Source organism: Crocodylus siamensis, chromosome 12 (assembly GCF_052110815.1).
Source record: "Crocodylus siamensis isolate JL-2025a chromosome 12, ASM5211081v1, whole genome shotgun sequence".
Classification (NCBI taxonomy): Eukaryota; Metazoa; Chordata; order Crocodylia; family Crocodylidae; genus Crocodylus; species Crocodylus siamensis.
In genome coordinates, this window is record NC_143406.1 from 23,270,965 (window position 1) to 23,292,130 (window position 21,166).

Here is a 21,166-nt window from a genome sequence, read left to right on the forward strand (position 1 = left end):
ACAGGATGTGTTCTCCTCTCTGTTACAGTGGAGAGAGCGGCACTTACCATGTGCTTGGCTGGTACCCCACTGCTTCTATCCCCCAGGTAGATAGGAACAGTAGCAAGGAGAGGGGTTGGGCAGCAAGAAGGCTGGACTGAGGATTAAGCAAGTTGTTTGGGCAGCAGTGAGTAGCTTGGGCTCCTTACATTCCCTCCCAAGTTCTCCACTGCAGGAGAAAGACTCAGCAGGCATCTAAGCTGAGGTCCCTGCAGGGCTGGCCTGTGTGTGTGGCCCTGGTAGGATCAGATGAGAGTCTCCCTCCCCCTCCTGCTGATAGCTTCCAGATGACAGCTCCCAGAGACAGCCCCCACCCCACCCAAAGCCACAGCTCCCGCCTGCTTCCTGCTGCCTCCTCTGTGCATTCTGTTCCCAAATTATCTGGCAGATTTTGCCAGGAAAACACCTCCCAAACCAAATGCCACCATGCAGCTACATGGAGGTAGGAAGGAATATTAGGATCAATAATTGCAGGGGAAGAGGAAGGGAGTCTGGGACTGACCACGACCACCAAGTGTGTTTTAAAGAGCATCAAGCCCTCTATATTCTCAAGAGAGCTCAAGCATTTTTACATATGTTCTATTTTCCTACTCAGGACAGGTCTAGCAGAAGGGGTGCTCACAGCTTCAGCATGGAGAAGAGAGCAGGATCACTGAATCCTAATGCAGAATGTACTTCATTATAGCAATGGAACAAAGAGGAAGTTAAACCACACAAGTAGGTAAAGCCGTATGTATATAAATGCTCCCAGATCTGTGTGGCCCCCAGTTAGTGCCATGCCAGTAGCCCTACCTTCATAAAGGATCCTACACCAAAACTAGTACACGTGATTCTTCTCAATAGCAGCAACACAGGGGCTGAAAATCACGTTGCTCCAAGGGCCAGGCCTTGGAATAGTAAGAACTGCTTTGAGAGAGACTGGCAGGAATTTTAAAGATCCGATATGTAACAAGAATGCTAGAAGTTAAGGTTTAGGAACCTAAATCTTTAATAACAAGGTTGGTTTCAAGCCCTGAATTCTCAAGCGATAGCATACCTTTTAAAACAAACCCACAGACCACATCTTTCTGATTATCATCTTGCCTTTCTTTGGTTTTCTCAGCATGATTTGAGAAGTCACTAAGTTAAGGATGAGAACTAGAAAAATCAGCTTTCTAAGGGGCATGGAGTCAACCATAGTTCAGTGGTGCCCAAACTTCTGGCCTTGCAGGTTGGACAAGTGGCATGGGACCAGTCCGCAGGCTGGATGCCAAGCACAGCCAGTCTACAGGTGCACTTGGGCATGCTGCCCCAGTCCCACATGCCAGATCTGGCTGCACATACCTACTCAACACCTTGCATAACCCATCTCAGGCACCGTATCCAGCCATGTGCCTGCTTGACCTTGCACGCCAGCCCAAGCCTGTACGCCAATCCAGCCGTGTTCCAGAGTGACCCCATATGCTGACCTCATTGCAAGTTAGCACAATCCAGCGCACAGGGCTACATCATCCAGCCCATGGGGCCCCCCATGGCTCCAGAAATATTGAGAGCAGGGGAACAGCAATTAACATTACCACTCCCCACCCCCACCCCCACACACAATTTTCCACACTCATTGGCCAGATGACACGGCTTCACAGGCCAAAGATTGAGCATCACCGATACAGTTCACATCCATTATTAGGGGAATGATAACTGAAACTTCATGAGAATTCAAGCTTAAAAAAAGGCTAGAAATCAAGTACAGTGAAATCAGCACTTTCAGCCACCTGCTGTCCACTGTCCCCCATGTTAGAAACCAGGGAAATTTTAGTCTCAGATTCCTCACCAACTTACAGACAGCCACTTTCTTCTACATTAACTACCCTGAAGGGTTTTGCCATCACTAGACCTGGCCAGCTGCACAACAAGCATTGTAATCAGCTGGTAAAAGCAGCCAGAGAAGAAAAATGCTGCAGGTGTTTAGAGATTTTGAGACGGAGTGAGCTGTAGAAAAGCAAAGCACTGGAAGCTGAGGTCTGTTCCTTAATGTGAAGAAAGATCATGAAGGAAGTTTGATTGTGAAATGACAAACAGATTTATAGTCTATTTGCCCACTCACATTTGTGCTACACTCACCAGGATGCCAGAGATCTGAGCAGGTGATCCCAGCTGCCAGATATGGCACCACTCCTGGGCACACCAGGCCAGCAAGTTCCCCCCTCCTTACAAGGTTCAAAGCCTGAAGATCTTTATTTGTGGGGAGGGGGAATTTTCTCAGTAATGTCAAGCCAGGGAGGAAGACACTGGTTGATTTTAGAGCAGCACCTCACCTGTTCACCATTATCACCAGGTAGGTAACATGACAGAAGGAAGAAGAGCCCCTGGCCAACAGCTCAGTTTTCTTTGCTAACACATGCACTGAGAAGCAGAAAACTTTCAGAGCCAGAGCCCAAGTGCTCACCCAGCCTGCAAGCCAGGAGCAAGTCCAACACACAGGGGTCACCATGGGAGAGTGCAGACCTTCACGTGATGTTTTATCCTGTGGAGGAGCTGATGGCCATGCTCTCTACCTGTCCTCTGGTGTTCTCTATGACTCCAGGGACTGTTTTATTTTTCTGCTTGCCCCAAAGAGGCAGCCAGCACTTGTCCTAGAGTAAACACTCCAGTTTGGCTTGTGCAATGGATTTATTTTTTAAAAAAGGGTTGTCTTCACTGCTAATCATACGAAGCTTCATACCTTAGAGTACATGATATGTCAGCTCTCCCACAGTGAACAGGATCCTTTTATTCTGCTAAGAGGCCAGCTCATCATGGATGACTCACAATCCTCACCTGAGCTTGCCCTTAGCAAGTTCATCTCATAGAAGAATGAAAGTCCTCCATCTTCTCTATGCACCTGTCCTGGGAGAGCTGGCCTGCTGGTTACCAAAGATCAGCTTTATTATTTTAAGCAGTGAAGACAATTGCTGAATCCACCAAGTCCCACTTTCATCTTTTCTTGTGCAAACCTTGCAAAAATAACTGGAGAATTTCGTTTCACTCATAGTGGGTTGTCGGGCAGTTCTTCCAGTCACGAGGGTAATGGGCTAGAAGGAAGCAACCCAGGTTGACTGTCAGAACCCAAGCTGAATTTGCAAGCATGGCTGGTAGGACAAATTGCATGCAGTTAAACAAGTTTGTTTCAAAGCTGCTGAGATGCATCAAACAGACCCTGACAATGTTAATCGGTCACAGTAATTTTTCAGTGGACACATAATGGAACATACCCGACAACAAACCAAGTGCACATCGGATCACATGAGAAAGCATGAGCGAGAAACAGAGGCTCACTCTTTGCCTAGCCTGAAGGGAACAGTACCTCTCAAGGTGAGCACCATCTTGCCAACTGATGGGCACCAGAAGCAGGCAAGCTGGCTGCACGACATGTAGTACAACTTCAGTGCTGTTGTGGAGAAAGCAATAGTAAGAGCTGCCTAGAGCTAGTTACATTTATCTAGGAGCTCTGGCCATCTATTCCCACATGACAAGTCTGAACCATCTTGCTTTCTTTCAAAAAACTAAAGCAGTGGTCCTTAACCATTTTTTGACCCAAGAAACCCCTTGGAAAATGCCAGCTCTTAGCTTCACTCCTCTTTCAACTACTGAAAATCTACTGAGCAACTGCTCTGTTGCAAAGAACTCAGAAAGACCACAGCAGGTCAGGATGGTTTTGACTCTGTTGGATTCCTACATTAAATCTTTATATTTATCTTGCAAATCATGTGTAGGTGTTTGCACACCTAACAGAGCTAATATTGTGCAACACCCTGACAAGGATCTTACAGTGGCCTGGCTGAAAATCACTGGATTAAGGATAAGGAGTCAAAGATGCCCTGAATGCACTCACCCAGGATCACCTTCTCAGTATGGACACAGACTGGGCAAAATTTGTTCCTTTATTTACAGCATGGTAGAACTCTTCCCCCTAACCCTGCCCTTTGTGGCTTTTATTTTGGGAGGGGAAGGGGAGTGTTGAAGAGAGAGGGGCTGTCCTGAGGTCACTCATTCTTTGCCAGTTGCTAAAGTGGAGTCATTCTGATGCAACTGAGTCCTCCTTAGATTGCAGGAGCATCCCACAGATCATTGAAACCACATTTCTGAAATGCCAGGTTACCTGGCACAAGAGATCCATGGACACACAGCAGGCCTAGCTGCTAGCAGCAGAGTGCAGGCCAAGTTCTCCAGGCAGCTCCACACTGAATAAGGCTTGTCAGACAACTGCACTGCAGCCCTACAACCAGCAGAGCCAGCAAGCAACAGAGAAGATGCAAAGGAACAAGAACTCCCTCACTTTGTGCTCAGAGTTCAAACAAAGCCTCCTTACAGAGAGAAATGAAATCCACTTGAGAAAGGCTATTTATCTATCGCTACCACAGAGCATTCAGCAAGCATCTGAAAGCATCTGATCCTGTCCAGAACCAAACCTCAGCTTATACGTCAATCCTTGCTATGTCTCCTATCCCGAACGAAGACACTAATTATTATGAAGTAAGAGAAGCAGCCAGGTGATTTTATCAGGGCTGAGGGCCAGAGGAAGAAGGGCTCATGCTCTGTATTGCCAAAATGCCAAGATTCACACACAAGAATGTGGGGAACTCTAGTCTAGGGCAGCAGTTCTCAACTTTTTTAAACTTGAGACAACCCCGAGATAGTCTTTGTTTTTACTCATTTTTTGATTTCAGAAAAATAATAAAAGCAATTCTTCTGTTGAAAGAACTCAGCCTACAACAGGCCAGATGCTTTTAACTCTATGAATTGCTATCTGAGCTCTGTGGCTACATCCAGAGGAGTGCAGTATATGGTGCTGCAGACATGTCTGTAGCAACATACACCTCACATGCAGTCATTCCCTGTGCTGCTATCTTGCGGCATGGCGGGGTTGACCCTAGGAAATGGCAGGGCCAAAAACAGATGCTAAAAAAAGGTGGGGCAGCACAAGTGGCAGCAGCACACACCACTCAAATCAGAGCCATGCTCCAGCTGCTGGCACATGGCAACTACTATTCCCAAGGCTGCTGGGTAGGGGTGCACAGAAAGAGATTCTGGGGGCCAATACCAATAGCCAATATTTACAGAGGCATATCGACCGATACCGATCAGATTTCCAATACAGCTGCGTGCAGCTGGTAAGTCTGCTGTTGTAGAAGGGGAATGGGGAGGGAAGGGGCATGGGGGGGTAGAGCAAGACCCCTGTAGTGCAGGAGGGAGTGGGAGTGGGGTTGAGGCAGGGCACAGGATGGAGCCACAGCTCCTGGGGGCGGGGGGAAGGTCCTACTGCTGTGTGAAGCTGGGAGGGCACCAAAAGTCCCCTCCATAGCCCTTCTCCGCCCACCCCAAGCTCAGCCCCTGCCAAGAAGAGCCCTGCGCAGCTCCAGCTCCAGCCCATAGCTGCAGCCCGCCTGCCCTGCCCCGCCCCATGTAGATTATAAGGGCACATGCCCTTCCCAAACAAGCCACAGCTCTGTCCCATGCCCTGCCCCACCCTGTCTGGGCAGTGCCTGCCTGTCCCCTCCGTCCCTCACTACGGGGGTGTTGATCTGCTCCCCTCCGCCGCTTCTCTCCCTCCTCCCTGTCCACCACAACAAGCTTACCAGCTGCACGCAGCTCTCCATACTGCTGGGCTCTGCTCCTTGCTGCCGGCATGCTGTGCTGCAGCTGCGCATGCACACACAGACATTTACTGGTCAAATTATCAGCCACTTCAGGTTTATTTCCGATACAGACAATTTTCTTTATATCAGTAGCGATCTGATATCGGACTCATGTATCAGTACACCTCTAATGATGGAGCCAGCACAGTTGCCAGCCCCAGCCTCCCCTACCCAACCTGAGGTAACCTGCCACACAAGCTGCTATTTGTCCCTGGAAAAACAAAGACCTACGCTCATCTGGACACAGCCTCTAGGTTTATCTTGCAAATTAGGCTTATGCACCAAACAGTGCAGCCTTTAAAGGATCTCAAAGCATCCCAGGGTGCTGCATCACCCTGGCTGAGAATCACTGGTCTAGGGCATTCCCATTAAGACTGCCTCATCCCCAAACTAGCTGTTTATGCTGGAGTCTGTAAACCTCAAGTGGTCCCAATAACCCTCACTGCTGTGGTTAGCAAGGCATCTGGGAGACAGGAAGCAAGCAAAGGGGAGCAGCAGTCAGCACCATGGGCTTTGGCTCCTGGAGTTGGAGTCAAGTGGGCAGGTCACAACTCCAATAACCAGAGGTCAGCACATGTAAACCAAGAGACTCTTTTGGGGGGTGAGGGAGGCAAATCAGCCTCCTCCAGGTTCATTGTTAGAAAGAAAAAAGTGAAGGCAAGAGTAGGCTGCCAAAGAATAAGTGGGGATAAGAACCCCTGTGCACAACACTGGATTTAACCAGGGTTTAAGTTACACTTTGAATTTGTGTGTGTGTGTGTGTGGGGGGGGGGGGGGGGGGGGGGCGGTGTTGTTGTTTCCCGCAAAAAAAAGAAAAAAAATTTAAACTGGTTCATTGATTAACAAGTCTACCTAAGGAGCAATCCAATTGGAGACAACCCCCATCTAGTTATGATTTTCAAATCTTAGGGGGGGGAGGGGGGGCTCTTGTCTCTTATGGGGGCAGGGTCAGCCCCAAGTTCCGCCTTAATTTGCACCCTGGATTCAACCCTTGCCTACCTGCAACCCCACCTGCAAGTAAAGCCAATCAGCGATCCTATTCATACCTTTAGTCCAAAACACACAGAATCAACTGTCCCAAGGTGGTTGATCAGGTTTGACACTGGCTTTCTTCTATCCCCAGCTTGCCTAAAGTGAGACCAACTAATACAAACTGTTCTACAGTAATACTCCTTGCTCAGTGCCATGCTCCAGTCTGCTCTCAAGCTTATGAGCCACTTCCCCCATAACGAAGAAAGGCCAGACTGCAGCTGTCCTCATTTTTTCAAATCCAGCCCTGAGGGTCATGGCCACTATGGCCTTCCTTTGAGCACAGTAGGAGCCTTAATGTGGATCTAGGTCTGAGAGATCTTAACAAATCAACCTCTGGGGAAATCAGACTGAGACAGCTGACAGAAGACAGCAAGGAAGCAGAGGTTCTTAAAGAGGAGAGAAGGAGGAAGAGCCCATTTCCTCATCAGGGGACCTCTTGTAACCTTCCCCCAGCTGCTTTTCCTAGGAAGAAATTCTAAAAGGGGATGAGGACAGCGTTTCATACTTCGGAAGCCAGGCTGGGAACATAATGTAGGGGCTAGCACCTCAGCCAGTCACCTCTAGAGGTGAAAGTAAAGAATTAAATTTGGTCACAAATAAAGCTACTTGAATGGAGTCTCATGCCTGTCCCTTTTGAACAGCTACCCAAAGCCCACATGCACAAAAAAAACATTCACTACCATCTGATTCAACAGTACAACATGGTCTCTGCTCAAGTGAAAGCCAGCACTGGGGCAGGGAGATGCTGCAGAGAGAAAGTGTGGTGATAGAGTCAGGCTGAAACAGTTAGCCCAGGACCTGCCTGAACCATACCAGGCCATGATCTGCTAAATCAGGCTTCATCTATACTATGGGGTTGTTGCCCCTACCACTGTAGCTGTGGCAGCCTGATCCCCTGGTATCGGTGCAGCTGTCAGCAGCTTTGCTTCCAGCAGAATAACATGAGCTCCTCAAAAAAACAGAAGCAGCAGCTACACTGGTGGTTTCACTAGCACAGCTATGGTGGCCCACCCTCCTCACTGACACCTCTAGGCTAAGAGAAATTTGTAAAATAGACTAAGCCTCAGAAAAGGTACCAAAGGCACAGAAGGGGTTCATAAAGATTCTGCCACGTAGTTGCTGACCTATCTGCCTGAGGTACCCCTTTCAATTGCAAGAGAAAGGAAATTTGAGCAAGTCAGCTTGAGCGTCCCGTGCCTGGGAGTGGCAGATGCAGCAAGGTCCTAGGAGATTCTACCCTGGAGTTAAGAGCCATGGGGAAGGCCAGGGTCAGTTAGGTGTAAAAAATAAAAATCAGCATGCTTAGCATGAAGTTCTCTTCCAAGTAGAGTACAAACACTGGGTGGTTACCCCACAGAATAAAGCAGCTACGAAAGATAAGAGAAGATAAAAACTAAGTCGGCCTAAAGAAAAAGCAAATCTTATCTGGACACACAGGTGTGCACAATGCTGTTCTTTACCAGCCAGCATCAGTTAAACCTTGCAACATCCACACTCCAAGTGCACAGCTTTGATAGAGACTCATTTTATCAACATAACCAAGTCTCCAGACACTGAAAATAAGGAGGCTTTAAGCAATAGGCCATCTTGTAGAAGTGATTTGATTCACTTGTACAAGGAGGTATTTGGTACTGGAGGGAGTGAAACAGTTTCCATTTGTTGTTACACAAGCAGGACTCAATCTTGCCACAAAGCAAAAGTTCCTACAGAAAACAACCATGGTGCTAAGACTGCGTGCTCTACAGATGCAGCCTTCCTGCAAGCGCAGGGCAAAGGAACAGACAAGGAGACAAGAGTCCAACCACCTCTGAATGATTTAGGAAGTCATCCTGCACTTGCAGAGGTTAATAGCATATTGTGGCAAGCAGATGTTCCAGGCACTGAGCAAAAGCAAAGACCAAGTCAACCATAAAATCTGTTTTAATGTACCATTGACAGGTTCTACGCAAAGCCGCTGTCAAGGATTGTGGCCCAAAATCAAACACAACTTTCCTCTGTTTCTCATACCAGTTTGCAAAGCCCATTCTGATAGTGAATTTACTTTTACTGAAACAAGTATTTTTTTTTCTCCCCCAGCAACCAAAAATCATGGGAAACCACTCAGGAGCAGCTACAAGAAACTGATCTGGAAGAGTGCAGGTGTGCCAACACAAGAAATGTTTCACTTTCAACTTTCCAAGGGACTGCCAGAGTGAACAAATTAGGCTTCCCAGAAACATGCAGATTAACAAGCCACAGCAATATACATGGTGGTGACACACTCTTCCTAGACAAGGCTGCATACACAAACTAAGCTCTCCAATTTGCTTAACTAAGAGATGACCATCATCACCACTCTCACACCACCTGTCCCATGGTGATCTCTCTAAAATCAGCCAAAGGGAGATACTACTATTCAAGCCAGCACACAGCAGGTAGACAGGACCTTAACATTTCAGTGCTGCACTCAGAATTGAGGGTGCATTTGGAAGATGCTTTTTGTAACATATGCACTGGCCTACGCTAAATCCGGCAACTGTCCCTTGAGGCTAAAATCAGAACTAAAATCCTCATGAATATTACATTCAAATGAGCTAAGAAGCCCTTCCTTACTGGGAAGGAGAAAAGCAGATCCAAACTAACTGGAGTATTTTGAACCCGGGCTCTCAATGGGCAAACAAGGAGACAAGAGTCCAACCACCTCTGAAGCAAAAAAAGTCAGTCTCTGTCTGCATGTAGCTGGGAAGTGGCTAAACTACAAGGTGAGAAAGAGAAGAGCTGCTGGTCCCGTCCTTGCTCCCCGAGCTTGCAGCAAGGCCTGACGAGCAGTTCCTCCCAGGCCAAACTTTTTGGAGATGTGACAAGAGCCCCGCCATGGGACTCAGTCAAGGGACATGGCTGGGGCCGCAGGAGCGTGCCCCGCTCTACCCCGCGGCAGCGGCGACCACGACCGAGGACCGGGACCTGCCGCTAAGGACACGGACAAGCGGCCGGGCCGGGCCTCCGCACAGGCGGAGCGGGAGGCGAGTGTGCGCGGGGCGCAGGGTCGGGCTGGGCTGGCCGGGGGCAGCGGCCCGCCCGGGCCCCTCACGGGGGCACCCAGGGCCCGGCCCGAGCAGCCGCGTGGCCGCGCTCCCCCCTCACCCCGCCGAGGCGCAGCGCCGCCGGGGCCTGGCGGGCGGGCGCGTGACCGGCGGCGCCTACAGCCCCCACAATGCCCGCGCGCCGCACTACATGTCCCGGCGGCCGCGCGGCCGGACCCGCCTCCTGCGGGAGGCTGCAGAGTCACGGCCAGGCCCGGAGTAAACACACCCCCCTTTAAAGCTCCCCAAGCGCGCTGGGACGGCGCGGGCGGCCCCGGCTCCCCGGCCCCCGCCGCCTCGGGCCCCCCGCGCCCGCCCGGCCCCGCCCGGCCCGGCCCCCGCGCCCGCTCGCAGCCCCGCGCCGGCGCCCGCGTGGCTGCATTGTACGGCCGCCCGGCCCCGCCCGGGACCCCCGCGCGCGCCGCTCGGGGGGAGCGGCGCGGGGCGCCGGGCGCGGGTGGCCGGGCGGGCGCCGCGTGCGGCAACAGGAGCCGGAGCCAGCGGAGCAGCATGGCCGGGCGCTGCAAACAGACCCACGTGCTCCTGCCATCCGCCGGCCTCCCCGCGCCCCGCTCTCCCTCCTCCGCCGCCCCGCGCCTCTGCCCTGCCCCACCGGCCCTGGCGCGGGCGGGCACCCACCTGCAGAGCCCGCCGATCACCTCCTTCTCGGATTTCCTGAAGTGCTGCAGCGAGGGCATCTTCTGCGCGGGCACCATGAAGTACTCCATGCCGGGCGGGCGGGGGCCCGGCGGGGCGGCCGCGCCGCGCGCAGCTGAGCTGAGCTGAGCCGAGCCCCGACCCGTGTGTGCGCGTGGGTGCGTGTGCGCGCGTGTATGTGAGTGTGTGGTGTGTGTGTGTGCGCGCGCGCGCGTGTGTGTGCGTGCGGGCGTGTGTCTGTCTCAAGGCGGGAAACAGCTGGTGCGAGCGCAGCGCTCCCTCCCCCGGCGGCGCCGCCTCCGCCAGCCCCGGCCCATGTAAACAAAGGACTATTTGCCGCGGCCCCGGCCCCGCCGCGCCGCCGCCCGCGCCCGCCCGCCGCCCCCCCGCGCCCGCGCCGCCGCCCGCGCCCCCCCGCGCCGCGCCGCGCCCCCCCGCGCCCCCCGCCGCCGCGGGGCCGCCCGGCTCCCTGCGCCACTACGGGGTGATGCGGCCGTCAGCTGACAGCTGGGAGCGGGCGCGGGGCGGGGGGGGGCGGGGCGCCGCGAGGGGCCGGGCTGGGCCCGCACATGGCGGAGCCGGCTGCGACCCCCGGGCCCTGCTGCGGCAGGACTGGCCGGGCCGGGCCGCGCCGCGGGGCTCCACGTGGGGCGGGCGGGCGGAGCCGCACGTGGCCGGGGCGGCGGGGGGCTGTCCGGGCCCGCAGCGCACGGGCCGGCGGGATGCGGGAGGCGCCCGACACGAGGAAGCGGCCAGCCGCTCCCCGCCGGCCTCGGCCTGCCTGCGGGGGGCGGGCGGGCCAAACGCTGCGGGAGCTGCTTGTCTGCGGTGAAAGCAGCAGGCCGGGCACAGAGCGCGGTTAAGAGGCTGTTTCCCCTCGGAGAGGGACAGGTGCCCGGGGACTGTTCCGGCACAGCACGGATCTAAAAGCCCCTGCGAAATCCACATGGTCCCTAGGCAGGTCCTGGCGTCAAGCTGCCGTGGGCGGCAGGTCCCGGGGCCTGCAGGCAGCCCACGGATTCCTGCCGCCCGGCCCCTGGCTCCCAGCGCTGGCTTCAAGTTGCTCTCTGTCTCAGTGGGAATCAAAGGGTTTCAACCCCGTTTACAGCTGTGCTGGCAGGTGTCAGGATCATGCTGCAGGAGGCCTGGGGAGCGCTTCCCTTTCTAGTTTGCACCTGAAGATAAAGTCCAGTAAAGGGCCTTTCCCAGCTCGGGTACAGGTGTTTCTACAGTAAGGTCATTTCCCCCTTTAAATAACGTTGCTGAAACCAAACCGGGACACAGCAATAAAGCTACTCCATGGGAGCAAGAGACCTTTCTACAAAGTCATAGAAAGGTGCTGTCAGGACCAAACAGTTAAGTGCCTGTGAACCAGTTCAGTGCTGTTAGGTCTGTGCATGGGGTAGGAAAGGCAGGAGGAGTAAAGGAAGGAACAGGTGATGCAGAGGCTGCTGAAACTTTCTGACAGGAGGCTGGTTCCCCCTCCTAGTGACTGCAGTTTAATTTCAATTAGTCGCTTAGCAGCTGGAAGGCAGGAGCAGAAGTGGGGGGGAGGGAGGTCCAGGTGGAGCCCAGCAACAGGGAGAGGTGGGGAGCAGAGGCAAGGGGAAATTGACTAATTCTGCTCAGTTTCCTATTGCATCCAGCTCGGCTTTATGCAGAGGAGAAACTGACTAATCCTGTTTCTTTGTATCTAGCTCTATGTGGATGTGCAAGAGAAAACTCCAGGATCCTACAAGGACCTTATATGTACCACCACCCACCCTGAACATTCAAAAAACATGTGTAAGGCCCCTCAATTCCTGGGATAAACTCCTTACGCTGGGTTCCTGCTTGAGCTGGGGGTTGCCCTAGAGAGACTCAGGGTTCCTGCCAGCTCTGTTTTTTGTGGTCTATTTGCTTTCTGGCTTTTAAGGCTCTAGGAGTCACATTGACAGCTATTTCTTTGCAGCCACAAAAGCTAAAATATATACATATATTTATGACAAATTAGGTTCTCCTGAAGTTGATGCTTGAAGTGGGGAGGGAGCAAAACCATAAATTTCCCTAAGTAGCAGTTCACACACATGCTTAACTTTATGCATTGTCTGAATGGACCCATTGAAATAAACAGGACTCCTTACAACATCAGGCTAAGTTCATGAGGACAACTTTGCAGAATCAGGACTGTAAATTGTTTTCTTCCCTTTGCCATCTTTATAAACACCAAACTGAGGAAAAAGGCAGGAGCAAAGAAGGGAGAAGGAATGAAAAGGGAAAAGTGAAGATTGTAAAGGAACAAACTAGAGAACAGGAAAGGCTGGAGGGAAGAAATGCAAAAAATAACAGCACAGTAAGGAGACGAAAATGCAGAAGAAAGGAAAAAAGTGCAGGGACAGAAGTTGTTGGAAAAAGGAATAAGAGAGAGCTTGCTCTGTGCACTGCTCCTTACTGTCCTGCTCAGCCCCAGGATAGACCTCATAAAGCTTTCCTGTTCTGATTGTACATCCGTCAGTTGTGTCTCAGATTATTATTCTTATAGCGCTATCAGCTACAACTAATATTGTATTTACGATAGACATCAGACAAAAGCTTTGTGCCAAGGCAACTAGATATGAAGACAAATCCCTTTGGCAGGCCAGTTAATTCAATACATTTACAGGGGCCCAAATTCCAATCCCTCTAGTCAAAGACAGAATCTGTATGGTAAACTTACCATCCTTAAGGGTAGCAGCTTCAAGCATACTGTTCTGGATGAGCTGCCTCCTAAATCTGAAGCATAGTAGCCACATTCCTGCAGCATTTGAGGCAAGCTAATTCATGTTCTTGCATGACCGACAAACAATACAGATTAGTCTGCTTCAGGCTTATTAGTCCACCTGGGCCAGTGTGGCTACGCTGCTCCTGGTTTAGGAGCAGCCTACCCAGAGCAGTGTACCATGCCTGAGGGAGCCCTTGGGTACAGTAAGGGATGCCTACACTGTGGTGTATGCCCCAACTAGGACAGCTCCAAGCATACTTCACTCATCTACTGCAGAAATGCTCAAAACACGACAGGTACCAGGGAGACTGCTCCATGGCTGCTCTCGAGCACTCTGGAAATGAAGGGCTGGACAGTGGCTTCTCATCAGCTTTAGTTCTAGTTTGAAACATGCTGGTAGAAGTAGCTGGGTGGGGAATGGTACCACTACAGTACCAACATGTTTAAAGCAACCTACAGATGCAGAGCTGGAAGCTCTCATTGGATTCAACGGGAATTTGCTTTAGGGAGAATTAAGAACCATTAAGCAGGAATCTCAGGGTTTGGCCCAATTATTTAACAAGGGTTTCTTGACATGTCTGCCTAGCTAGAGGGCTGCTATTGGCTTCTCTGCTATCGTTCAGCCAAGGTAGTAAGCAACCAAAGTGGTCTCCTGCTAGTGGCTTTTCTTGCAGCCCACTGAATAGAAGTGATGGGTGGGTCACTGGCCAGTTTCTAACATACAAACTTATGTAATGTTAAAAAAAAAAGACCCAAAAACATGCCACTCCTATCCAGCCACCTTATTCTGGGGGAGAACAGGGATTGAGTAGAGCCAGAGGAAAGAGCTCCCCAACAGATAGGAGTCCTTCCAGATGACAGATGAGACATACATGGGTGGATCAGTATAACAGAAACTTGCACTGCAGCTGCCTATGCTGGGAATTCCTTTTTTCTGGAAGCAGCTTCCTTTTAAACACTGGAACATTGCTTTTATTTACAAAGTAGCTTCTTGCCCCCTCTGCTGATCACAGAAGTATTGTCCAGTATCTCAGGATTCCACCTCTAATGTTGGCCAGTTCTACTGAAGAATTACCTTCAGTGGAAATGGGTTCACAGCAACTGAATTGTGTCAGTTTTCATCAGTGAAAATAATGCATTCCTTGAAGGCTCCTGGTGACAAACAAAACCACAACAGCAGCCCTTGAATCACCAGCCCACCCCACAAGGTTACAGAATGTTTCTCAATTTGTGGCTAGTTTTCAGTTGAGCAGGAGACTGTGCTGCATAACATGACCAGCATCACCAAAGGCGCCTATTTTCTGTTAAATAAAATTCTTTAGCATGCAAGACGGTCATGGTGTCTGCTGGAAAATGTAGTTAGAAGGCAAGCCCATAGTAATAGGATGCTATGAGACCCCTTCCAGCTCACAGCAAAGCTTGGGAGGCCACCAGTTCTTCCCTGGTGGGATGCATCATCTATCTGTACTTGCTTCTTCACTTCTGAGCTGAGCCCCTGGTACTCTAGGGTTGACCTAGCAGAAACTGGAGTACAGTGGAGTGTGGTAGTTGCACATTTCCTGTATCTCTGGAGGATAAGCTAGAGCAGGGGCGGACAATTATTTTGGGCAGAGGGCAGCTTACTGAGTTTTGGCAAGCCATCAAGGGCTGCATGACAGGCAGCCCAGGGCAGATTAATATTAATTTTCTAAATTTTGTAGGGGCCCTGCGGGCCAGATAGAATGGCCTGGCAGGCCGCATCCGGCCCCCGGGCTGCATTTTGCCCACCCTTGACCTAGAGGCTTGAACCTCCAAGCCCTTGTCCCCTCCCCGCTGTTCCTCCACTGGGGGGAAGGGGAGGGAAGGGGAGAAAGACAAGCCAAGCATCTGGCTTTAGGAGGTATACACACAGAGGTGGGTTCTGTGTCCTTTGTTTCTAGCTGCCCTGCCCCTGGTTGCCCAGTACTGTGCCACCACAGGCTGACAGAGATGGGGGTGGGGGGGTCCAGATACCAGGGGACCACTCATGAACAGCCCACTGCCTGCAGGGAGGAGCACAGCCTGCCAAGGCCCCTGCGCCAGTTCCAGCTCCAGGAGAGAAGCAGCCCTGGGAAAAGTGACTGGGTGTATAGCATCCCCCACCTTGGCCTTAGTGTGAGGCATGGCAGGAGGGGACAGGGGCACCAGGGTCTTTCCGACCCTCTGTGAGTGAGGTGCCTGTAGAAGGGAGGGAGAGAGCCCAACCCCCTTCCTTCACCCTGGAGCGACCCCCTGGCCCCCTGAGGGTGTCCTTGTGGTAAGGGTGTTCACACCTTCTCAATCCTTTTGCATACAGCCACCACAGCAATGGTCGGGGGGTTCCTTTGAGTGCCCCAGGGACTGCTTGGACAGTGCTAGGACCGTGGGTCTGACAGAGCAATGACAGAGCAAGTTCGCCCCCTACCACCACACTCCTGTTGGTCCTGGAGGTGGAGCCAAAAAGCCTTCACAGAGACAGCAGGGCTGAAGCAGGGCAGTACGACCTGGTCCAGGAATTGGAGACCAGAGGGCTGGGTGCAGCCTGCTTATGCTCCCAGAGGAGCTGCCGGGCTTCTGCCAAGCACAGGTCTCCACTATGCCAGCTGGCCACTGAGGCCTGCAGAGGCAGGGGCTCTGGCCCTAGGCTCCTTGCCATGCAGTCCTTGTTGTGGCAGTTGCCCCTTTATACACACGTGCTGTCTCTGGCAGGGGAGTCATTGGTGCATGGTTTGGAGGGGACACTGTTCCTCTTCCCAGACACTCTTGGACCTGCAGTGGTTGATTCCTGATTTCTGTCTCACCACTGCTGGAAATGGCCCCTGGGTCCCTGTACACAACTGGAGAGAAATCATTACAGCCTCAGGCCTGCTCAATCCTTGGCCTCTCTGTCAAGGCTGCCAGCATGGCGGACCCCTACTGCCAGTGGGGCTGAAGCAGTGGGACTCCTGCCCACAAATGCTTGCTGCAGACAGGCTGGTACCCTTTTACAAGGCCACAAACAGATACTTGGGGCTGCTCCTGACATGACCCAGCTGTGAAGCAGTCACCTAGAGATGAGGCCAGCCCTGAACCTGACAGGGTAGCAGCACACTAGGGCTCCAGGTCACATCACCTCATGGGCTTCCCTTCCTGCCAGGGCAGGCCCTCAAAGGCCCTGCAGGTGTTAGTCCCCTGGCAGGCCCAGCATCCCCAGTGACACTTCATAAATCCTACTGGGTAGCCAGTTTGCAAAATTCCTGCAGGAAGGATAGGAGCTCTCCTATTGCCCCAGACCCTTGACTGCCCCAGCTCTGGACACCAGCAGGATTCCTGAGTGCAGGGCTCTGGCTCAGCTTTTGTGGTGGGCAAAACCCCTTGTTCTGTGTTTTCTCATGAGCCTCATGAGGGGGAAACACCTGGCCACCAGTGTGAGATGCCTGAGCATACGGCACATGCAGGTTCTCCAGCTTGGTCCTGGGGCCTTCTGCTTTCTTAGTGAAGAGAATGGAGGTGGGGAGGGGGAACGCCTCCACCTGACAGAAATGATGGGGCCTGGGCTTTTAAAGCAAAACCTAGAATGATCTGGGTGCTGAAAGGTGACATGGGACCAGCACAAAAGGGCTGGGCACTGTGCAGTGTCCAGGTGTGGGGAAAAGCTATTGTGTCATAGGGCAGGACTGAAATAGTGGGGGTGGCTACCACGCATTGGCAGAGCTGGCAGGGGCAAGGCTGGGGCAGTAGGGGCTGCAGCTCAGGCCTGAGTGACAGCCATGTGAAGGCAGGTTTTATGCCCCATGGCTGCAGCCTGCATCTCACCTCCCTGGGCACCACATAGAAACAATGAGGGTCCCCTGGAACCTGGCTCTGAAACCTTCAGCCCTGCACCAGAGTGCCTTTGTGCTGGCTGCCTCCCTTGGGAGGCCTGTGAGCATGGACCAGCTCCAGGATGGAACATCCTGACTGTTCATCCAGCAAAAGCAGTGGGTGCGTGGGTGGAAGGTGACCAGCAGAACGGGTACCCAGGGAACAGCTTCTCCCTACATTGATGTGGACTTCCAGGCACTGGTGAAGATGAGGAGCTCCATGGCTCCCCAGTCCCATTTCCTGAGGCAGGAGTATACCAGCTGGGAGCATTGCACCCAGAACTCCAGGGAGCCCTCATCTCCTCCCCTGGAGCCTACCAACAGGACGTCTTCAGCTGCTTATGCCCTCTGGGAAAGCAGGGCAGGACATATGGCACTCAAGTGCCGGTTACTCGCTGGGCAGTAGAGGGCATTGCAGAGGCAGCCATGGGCCACTTCTGGAAGCAGCCCCAGAGCTATGCAGAGCAGCAGGGCAGGCTCCTCAGGGTGGTGGGTGCTGCTGGGCTGGACCCCTTGCTGTGCTTTGTTCCACACTTTCCTGCCTCTCTCTGGCTGTACAATGTACCATGTGGCAGTGAGAGGCCTGGCCCTTCCCTCAGGGTGGTTTCCAAACATGCAGGGAGTCCCCTCTCACTCCCCCCTCCTCCGCTGTTTCTCTGCTGGGCCTTCAGGGTTGGCCTCTGCTGGCAGGAATCTGTGAGATCTCCTCCAGGAATTCAGGCCTCCAGATGTTGGAGAGCCAGCAGCACCACATGGCTCCGCGCAATGAATCAGCCGCATTCCAAAGGTGAACACGCAGACAGAGCCCCCACCCTCGCCACCAGGGAGGCGTCCAAGGGCTGGCTGGAGTACAGGATTCAGCCTCTGCGCCAGCCCCAGGAGCGCCACCCCAGGGTCCCCTTTGGATGCTCCAGAAAAATGAAAGGAGGGGAGATCTGGAAAGCCCCTCCACGCAGGCCCAGCCACCTCTTCATGCTCAGGGTCTCAGGCCCCAAGGTGCTGCCTGCCTGTCCCATACTGATATAGGCCTGTGGAAACCCTGGCCTGGAGGAGCCCCTGTGCTATAGGAGGGTTGCTCAGCTTTGCACAGGGTCTGTTTTGCTTTTCTTCACTGGGAATCAGCAGGAGTTGGGGATGTGGCAAGCACAAAGCTTGGAGCTCCGCCTCCCTCCAGCCTGGCCCCTTAGGCAAGCATTTTGACCTTGTGCACTGTGAGTGTAAAATGCCAGCAGGATTGGGCAATGGGTAGCACCTATCTGTACAATGCACCCTAGTTGAGACCTTTTCCCAAAATCGGCAGCTTCAGAAAGGTGCCTACATGAAAGAAACATGAAAGCTTCAGAAAGGCCCCTATATGAAGGTAGCTTGCAAGAGGGAAGAGCACCAGGATGCTCCCATCCAGGGGAGCAGGACAGATGGCACCTAGGCTGGGAAAAATGAGTTTGCAGTCTGGGAGCTGCAAGATGCTTCGAATACAGCTGTTACCCGTGTACCTGTTCCCTGGAGCTCTGTAACAGAGCCTGGCTTCTTTGTTGCAGGGCCCTGAGCCAGGGCTTTATGAAGGTGACAGAGCCTTTAACCCCAGGACACAGTGGCCCATTAAACAGGAGGAGCTGAGCAACAGCTCTGAGTCCTCCACTTTGAGGCAGCCCTTCGTCATCCAGCTAGTACGTCCTGCTCCAGAAGACAAGGCAGCCATGGAACCTCAGGGCTTTACACCATAACGGGTTGCTGGCTCGATGGCACAAGTCCAGGTGCCAGGTTGTGGTAGGAGGCATGGTGAGAGGCTTTGCATTTTAGGAAGCCCTTCTCTGATCTCCCTGGGATGGGAGGTGGGGTATATGCTGACCCCAGGCTAAAGAGAAACAGGTGCCTGGGCAGTCCCAGGAGCAGGCATGCATTCTCACTCCTCTAAGGTGCCCTGACCCACAGGCAGCTTGCAGCACCATACCTAATGCCCTCCTAGTCCAGCCTCTGCCACAGCATCACTAGCAGCTGCTTTGCCTGCAGGCGGGCCAAGGAGTAAATGGGCCACAGAGATTGACCTCACCCCCTGCATTCAGGGGGTTAGTTGGGCATTTGGAGGAGCCTGCAGCTGCTTCTGCTCTGTGGCAGTTGGTCCACAGAGCAGTTATGAAGCCCTCTTCCACTGGCATGAGTCACACACAAAGCATTATCTGCCAAACCACTCAGGACAGACCTGTTTTTGTGCATTGGTTACCGTTTCTTTCTCCTGCTGAGAGATAGTGCCTGCGACTCTTGCAAATACATGGCTTTGCAAAGCTCTTGACCTTCCCATATATCAGCTCTGTCTAGAGCAGTGTCGGGCAATTATTTTGGGCGGAGGGCCGCTTACTGAGTTTTGGCAAGCCATTGAGGGCCACAGGACAGGCAGCCAGTAGCAGATAAATATTAATGTTCTAAATTTTGGGGGGCGCTGAGGGCCAGATAGAATGGCCTGGTGGGCTGCATATTGCCCTCCCCTGGTCTAGAGGAAAGCAATGTGTGGGGGAGGGCGCTTTATGGCTGTGTGGGCAGGCTGGGGGGCATGTGGTAGGGGAGTGCTTGGAAATGGCCAGGCTGAAACATCTTGCTGCCACTGGATCTAAAGAAAGTAGGGCTGGAAGTGACCTCATGAGATCATCTAATCCAGCCCCCTGCTCAGGGCAGGATAATTCTTGACCAAACCACCTCACCCACGTGTCTGTCTAGCCTACTCTCGAAAATCTCTAGGGATGGAGATTCCACAACTTCTCTAGGTAGCCTGTTCCAATGCTTGACTGCTCTCATTGTTGGATGTTCTTCCTAATCTCCACCATAAATTTTTCTCAATGCAGTTTGAGGCCATTGCTCCTTGTCCTGTCCTGTATGGCTACAGAGAAAAGTATAGCTCCAACCTCTTTATAATCATCCTTCAGTACTTGGAGGATGTTATCAAATCTGCCCCCTCTTCTCCCTCCCCCATCTCCTGTTCTCCAGACTAAACAATCCTAGTTCTTTCAGGCATCGCTACCATAGTGTGGACAGGTTTGGGTGCCCTCTACTGCCCAGCTGGCAGGTGATTTCTCAGCATGCTCTCTCTTTCTGGTGAAGGGAGCAGATGGGGAGGCATTCCTGCCACACAACCTGCCCCCTAGCCCCAATCCCAGCATGGACTTACTACTTCTGTTTTATTTCTTTTTTGAGCAATAACCCAAGGCAAGGCTGTATATACAACAGCTGCTCCAGTCAACTCACACTTTCTGCCAAAGAGCTCCTCTCAGCACAGCCTCCTCCAACACCTTGGCCAGTGCTTTTGTCTCCATCAGCTCTCCTCTAGGCTTGCAGAGGTGATAAAGCAACCTCTTGATGATAGGCTGTCACCCAGTCCTCTAAGCACAGCTAGGGCAGGCCAGATTCTTGTCCCCTCCCTGCCACACTGGCTATACATGCTGGTCTAAAGGCAGTGAGATGCTTTAACACAGCACCAGGGGGAATCACCTTCATCACTTCTACTTATGATTATGAGGTGACCAGCCTCCCTTTGCTCTTGTGTGGATGGCTGCACAACCAGCAGCATCTACTTCAGATCTCAACCTCTGCCAAACACTGGGTGGGTCTCTCATGGGTTTCTGTTGGATCTGCTGAAATGAAGACAAAGCTGGGAGCCACTTATAGGCTGAAAATACTGTATTGGTAAAATCCCATTGATGCACATTAATGTTGTGCAGGGGGAACCAGGGGGAAGCCCTGTTGTAAACTAGGATTCCCCCTGGTCTGCAAAGCAGCTGGCCAGCAGGGCTTCATTGCAGCACAGCCTGCCTCTCTGCAGGGCTTTTCAAACATGCTTGGCTCTCCTGATTCAAACCCACATCCTTCCTGCCTGCCATGCAGTTGCCTCATACTGATGTGGGAACTGATGGGTGACATAATCTATCAAGAACCTGATCCTGACTCCTTCTCTGGTCGCAGACAAATGTCAGGTCATGAACTGAGGGATAAGAAGAATTTCTGCTCTAAGCTAGGGTGTCTCAAGTGGAAGCAACAGAAAAAAGACCTGCATCACAGAGTAGCTATGGGTCACCAGCGTGATGCATCCATGGAAAAGGCCAATGCAATCCCCAGGTGAGGTATTTCCTGAAGAGAGTGGGAAAGTTTAATGAG

General features: G+C 52.6%; 1 protein-coding gene across 5 annotated transcripts in view; it reads right to left on the bottom strand.

Moving 5' to 3' along the window:
• The window catches only part of TFAP4 (transcription factor AP-4), a 33,667-nt gene extending 22,823 nt beyond the window's left edge, over positions 1-10,844 (bottom strand). For 2 of the 5 annotated variants that reach the window (XM_090023423.1, XM_090023422.1), the window contains exons 1-2: positions 9,849-10,314; positions 5,634-5,697 (exon numbers count right to left, since the gene is read on the bottom strand). In XM_090023423.1, the coding sequence (XP_089879549.1) occupies positions 5,634-5,697; positions 9,849-10,299 (515 nt within the window). In that variant the 5' untranslated portion in view covers positions 10,300-10,314. Of the gene's footprint in view, positions 1-47; positions 271-5,633; positions 6,326-9,848; positions 10,315-10,426 lie in introns of those variants that run through there. The other 3 variants (XM_090023425.1, XM_090023427.1, XM_090023424.1) reach the window with 3 other exon arrangements.
• Positions 10,845-21,166: the final 10,322 nt, after the last annotated feature.